The 5,826-nt window shown below is 41.9% G+C and overlaps 1 protein-coding gene across 3 annotated transcripts in view; it reads left to right on the top strand.

The window, feature by feature from the left end:
- LOC119319233 overlaps positions 1 to 5,826 on the top strand; it is a 12,395-nt gene that overhangs the window by 2,002 nt on the left and 4,567 nt on the right. For 2 of the 3 annotated variants that reach the window (XM_037593718.1, XM_037593719.1), the window contains exons 6-11: positions 89 to 159; positions 1,068 to 1,126; positions 1,237 to 1,335; positions 1,857 to 1,914; positions 2,237 to 2,373; positions 2,460 to 2,516. In XM_037593718.1, coding sequence (XP_037449615.1) covers positions 89 to 159; positions 1,068 to 1,126; positions 1,237 to 1,335; positions 1,857 to 1,914; positions 2,237 to 2,373; positions 2,460 to 2,516 — 481 coding nt within the window. Of the gene's footprint in view, positions 1 to 88; positions 160 to 1,067; positions 1,127 to 1,231; positions 1,336 to 1,856; positions 1,915 to 2,236; positions 2,374 to 2,459; positions 2,517 to 5,826 lie in introns of those variants that run through there. The other variant, XM_037593720.1, reaches the window with a different exon arrangement.

Here is a 5,826-nt window from a genome sequence, read left to right as displayed (position 1 = left end):
TCATACTGTTATATGCAGATGTTATCTTCAAATATGTGGACGCATGATTAGTAAAACATTTTTTTTTACATTTTCACTACTATTTTAGGGATTCTGATAAGCTGATTTTTGAGCGTCTACAGAAAGAGTTTGAGGCTGCACGAGTTGCACAAACCGAAGGTACAGTTTGCTTCAGCACCTTTGGTGTTTACCTTCTAGAAAAATACGATTGTCAGCAACTTCCAGTACCAAATAGTATGTGGAACTTATTTGTTATATTATCTCCTTCTGCAATTATTCGGGAACTCAGGAGCCTTTGTTTACTTTCCATGCTTAGACGAACTAGTTGTCATTTAAAAAATTATATGCGGCTTTAGCATCAAATTGATAACTTGTTAACCCACACAAAGTCTCCACCATTTTTGCGAAAACACTCACAGATCTTTAATGATTATTTCCAGTTCCATTTGACCAGAACTAGCGTTCATTATGTAGGAACTTAAGCAGCCTTAGCTATTTACTAAATGCATAGCATAATTAATACTCCCTCCGTCCCAAAATAAGTGTCTCAACTTTGTACTAGCTCTAGTATAAATTTATACTAAGCTCAAGACACTTATTTTGGGACGGAGGGAGTACTATGTTAGTAGTACTTTGATTCTCTGAAATTGCTGCCTCTTTTCTTTAACGATATATGTACTGAAATTCATAGATCTACTTTGGTGGAAAAATCTAAAACCATATTTGGGTTAACATGAACCAAAACCTTTCATTCCACACTTAGTTATAAAGTACTCATCTGTAATTAGTTGGAAATATTTATCTGACTGATTGTTTCACACTTACGTATGTGTGGTATGCTGCTTTGCACATTGCTGCCTCTTTTCTTGAGGATAAAATGGCAGATCCTTTATTTACTATCTTGTATTTCTTGGAAGTATTTTCATATTCTTGTATTGTGTCGTTACAGCCAGTATGACACATATTTAGTCTTCTCATACAGTCTGATAGAGTGATAGTAGTATAATTTTAGTCAGTTTTTATCCTACAGCTTCATTTCTCAAACTTAGGCTTTTGCATTTTTGTAGAGATTTCAATAGATGATGAGCAGTGGAATGATGGCTTGCTGGCAACTATCCGTGAGAAGGTACTTAATCTGAAGTACCATATTGTTCTCATATTGATTCCACATGAAACGTACCGTTCACTCTGTGCATTTTGAGTTTATAACAAGTTTGCTTTTATCTCATAGACCAGGTCCATATAGAGGCTGAAAGGAAGGCGATGATCAACCTGGCAAATGTTCCAACAGACTCTCAATTTCAATCAAGGACGACTTATAGAATCAGAAATAAGGTAACCTTATTCTCTAGATTTCAGCTTTGGCTACCATAAAGACTACTCTTTATACTGTAGTTTATCATTGGGTGGTTGATATTTTTCATCTGCTGCCAATGGCTTGTGTGTGGGTGGGGGGACCAGGGTTGATGTTATTCCAAAATGGTTAGTTAATCTGGATCTGAGATGTAGTTGGTATATTATAGTGTTCTGTGATCAGTTCATTCCAGTTCACCTAACTCTTTTTGCTACAACATGAATGACAGACCAATAGTGTCGGTGAGGGCCAGGGTGCACTGTGTCACAATTTCTCATTCTTGTTCTCTTCCTAGGATTGCTACAACCATACAAGTGACCACCAAAACTAAATTTAGCATTCAGATCATGTTTCATCTACCTTGTAACATGGCATTATGTTGTTGTCTTCCTTGTAATGAAATTATGTTCATGACTTGGCATGTTATATTGAACTAATGCACCTATTCCATTACTTCTATTATTTTGTCAGTTAATCTGACTAATTATTTTCTATTTTGTAGGTTATCTACTGTTTGGATGGTGCCAGAATTGGTATACAGTATGAGACATTCTTCGCTGGTGATTATGCTTAACGTTTTCAGTATCATATTTTTTTCATGAAATGTCTGAATTGTACCATGCAAAGCTTTGTGTAAGATATGCGCAGGCAATGTTTTGCAAATCAGTCAGTATGTAAACACCAGTATGTTATTTCATAGAATTAGTTTGTTTCAGATCAGAACATGCTTATTTCACTGTGCAAACCCTGACATTCTGAATAATGCTATTACAACATAAGCATGATAACTTGATAAGTTATCAAAAATTACGAAGATAAGAACATAGAAACTCTAGACACATGGTTTGCTGCACTAAATAACATGCACATCATATTTTGCAGGAGAGCCTTGTGAAATTTATCATTGTGTTTTGGAGAGCAAGTCATTCCTTGAAAAGATGACTGTGACTGAACACACCTTACCTTTCTTTCTGCCGATTCGAGAAGTAGAAACTGATCACCTGTCATCTAACGCCATCGTAAAGTTTCCTCATGGGCCCCTTGCATTTTCTTTTCAATTATTCAAATAGTTATATCTACTTACATGGCTCCTTTTTCCTTGCAGAAGTTTATTGATCATCTTGAAGAAATTTTGCAGTCGTATATTGACAGGAGAGAACAGGTCAGTATCAGATTTAGGAATTTCTCCCAAATGTAAATTGCCTAGAGGGCAGGCCTGGCGCAGTGGTGAAGTCCTCCCCACTTGTGCCAAGAGGTCCTGGGTTCGAACCAGCCTCTCTGCATTGCACTTTGCAGGGGTAAGACTAGGTTCCTATAATCCCTCCCCAGACCCCACCTTGTGTGGGAGCTTCTATGCACTGGGTCTGTCCTTTCCCAAATGTAAATTGCCTGTACACACTACCTCCTTTTTATTATATTATCCATTGTGAAATGCAAGAAATCAGGTGATAAAACCTTGTATGCTTATGCTTGAATTATAGGGCTGTAGTTATGATGTACTCATGTTGTTTAAAAACAGATCTTGGACATCATTGCGTTATGTGAGCTGTGAAGCAAACTTATGCCGTATCCATATTCCTTCTATTAGAGATGGAAATTTCCATGTACTTGAAAGACGCCCACTGCTATGTGACCTTTAATCTTTCTATATGTTGGGAATAACAACTCATTGCTGTTTTCCCATCCAAAATCCAAAATGACCATGGCAACTCTGCACTTTGGCTAAGGTGACCCTCTCCAAGACTAGCTTCTCACACAGACCCTCGCTTCAGTCGCTTGCAACACAATGCTTTCTGTTGAATCGGGAGATGGGTACCTTCAGACAGCGCCTCCCTTCCTGTCTTGTTGCCTGCGTGAGTGTGTCTCTCAGATGTGGCGGCTCACTCGGGACAGGGGAAGAGGGACGACTCTTCTAGGTCAGCACCTCTCATGGGCTTGGGCCCAAGAGACAGATCTTGATGGGCTAGGGCCCATACCGGTTCAACACTCCCCCTCAAGATGGGTGGCAGATATCTATCATCCCCATCTTGTCACACGCCAAGTTACAGTCCTTTGTTCCCAGTCCCTTTGTCAAGCAATCTGCAAACTGCTGCCCAGAGCTGACATGAGTAAGGCTGATGATCCCAGCATCAAGTTTCTCTTTAATGAAGAAGCGATCAATTTCCACATGCTTCGTCCTATCATGTTGAACTGGGTTATTAGCAATGGCTATAGCTGACTGATTGTCACACCACACCCTTAAGGGTCCCTTTCTCAAAAGTTTCAACTCGCATAGTAGGTGCTTCACCCAGAGCATATCACACAACCCTTGAGATAATGCTCTATATTCAGCTTCTGTTGTTGATCTAGACACAACAGTCTGTTTCTTGCTTCTCCATGACACCAAATTTCCTCCCACAAACACACAGTAGCCTAAAGTTGATCGTCTATCATCTTGACAGCTAGCCCAATCAGAGTCACTATAGCCATCCACCTCAAGATGTCCACTCTTCGCAAACCACAACCCTTTACCCGGAGTCCCTTTAAGTATGTCAGGATTCTGTGAACAATATCAAGATGCCCACTCCTTGGTTCATGCATGTATCTGCTCACCACCCCCACGGCATACGTAATGTCAGGCCTGGTATGACACAAGTACAATAACCTCCCAACCAGCTTATGATAATCTTCCTTATTCAGTAGCTCACCTGATTATGCTGTTACTTGATGATTTTGTTCAATCGGAGTAGGGGCTGCACGACATCCCATCATGCCCATGTCACTCAAAAGATCCAAGGTGTATTTTCGTTGGCACAAAGATATTCCCTTCTCTGTTCGAGCCACTTCTATGCCAAGGAAGTACTTTAGATTTCCCAAGTCTTTTACCTCAAACTCCTTGCTCAGACACCCCTTCACTCTCTTTATTTCCTCCTCATCATCTTCGATGATGATGATATCATCAACATACACTGCAACAGTGGTGATCTTCTTATCAGTGTGTTTATAGAGCACCGTGTGATCACCATTACATTGGCCATACCCCATATTCCAAACAACTCGTCTGAACCTATCAAACCATGCCCTCGGCGATTGCTTCAGACCATACAAGGATTTCTTCAGCCTGCATACCTTCCCCGTAGTCTGTTCTGTGCCAAAACCTGGAGGTATCTCCATGTATACCTCTTCTTTCAAGTCACCATGTAAGAAGGCATTCTTGACATCTAACTGGTGCAATTTCCATCCAAAGTTTGCAGCACACGAGACCAATACCCGTATTGTGTTCATCTTTGCAACCGGAGCTTGCCTATATCCTCTGGCGACCAATCTAGCCTTATACTGTTCCACCTTGCCCTCAGGATTCTGTTTCACAGTAAAAATCCACTTACAACTCACTGCTTTCTTTCCTGCCGGCAATGTGGTTAGCACCCATGTCTTGTTTTTTTCAATGCTTCTAACTCCTCTATCATCGATTCACGCCACTTCGGATCTTGCTTTGCAGCCTTCCAATCCTTAGGGATAGACACAGTCTGCAGAGAGGCAACAAACGCCTTGTATGAAGGTGACAAACCCTTGTAAGACACAAAATTGCCAATATCAAGGTCATCACAAGCATCATTCTTTGGCAGAGCCTTCCTTGCTACCTCACCCTTCCTTGCCGCTTCACGTGTAGGTTTTCGCAACGCAATGGGCAGCTCCACTGTGTCAGATGAGCTTGCCTCACTGCCTTGCTGCTCCCCCTGCACTCTTGCCTCACTGCCTTGCTGCTCCCCCTGCACTCTTGCCCCCTGCCTTGCTACCCCCCTGCACTTGTGGTTGCCGTCGAGAGTACACCAGGGTATTCGTCTGCCATCGATCCCGAACAGGAACCTGGAGAGCACCAATCTTAAGTGTATCGACAGTTGGCTCGACATGAGCCTGCACATCATCATCAGTGGTGGTACTAACCGGAATTGTACCCACTATTAGTTGAACCTGAGCCTGCACACATCATTATCAGTGTTAATGTCCACAGAATCACCGTGAGTATGAGACACATCCTTCTCCCCCTCTTGACCATCATGCACAGGGTGTGTAGGTGGTCAAGCTCTGCAAACAGCAGACTGAGATCAGTCGGCTCACCATAGAATGGCTCAAACTCCCTGAACGTAACGTCCATACTTACAAACCTGTGTTTTTCAGAGGGACACCAACATTTATACCCCTGCTGACTAGACGAGTATCCCAGAAAGACACACTTCACTGCCCGAGGATCAAGCTTGCCAACTGATGGTTGGTGATCACGAACAAAGCAGGTACTGCCAAACAACATTGGGGGAACAACAAACTTATTATCTCCAACGAGCAACTCAGACGGAGATTTCATGCCAAGTATTTTGGAAGGTGTCCGGTTGATCAAGTATGTGGCTGTCATAACTACATCATCCCACAAGAACTTAGGCACATTCATGGTAAACGTGAACGACCGAGCAACCTCAAGAACATGATGATTCTTC

The sequence above is a fragment of the Triticum dicoccoides genome, chromosome 6A (genome assembly GCF_002162155.2).
Source record: "Triticum dicoccoides isolate Atlit2015 ecotype Zavitan chromosome 6A, WEW_v2.0, whole genome shotgun sequence".
Lineage (NCBI taxonomy): Eukaryota > Viridiplantae > Streptophyta > Magnoliopsida > Poales > Poaceae > Triticum > Triticum dicoccoides.
The sequence above is the reverse complement of the archived record's forward strand: the minus strand, read 5'-3'. Positions and strand labels throughout refer to the sequence as shown.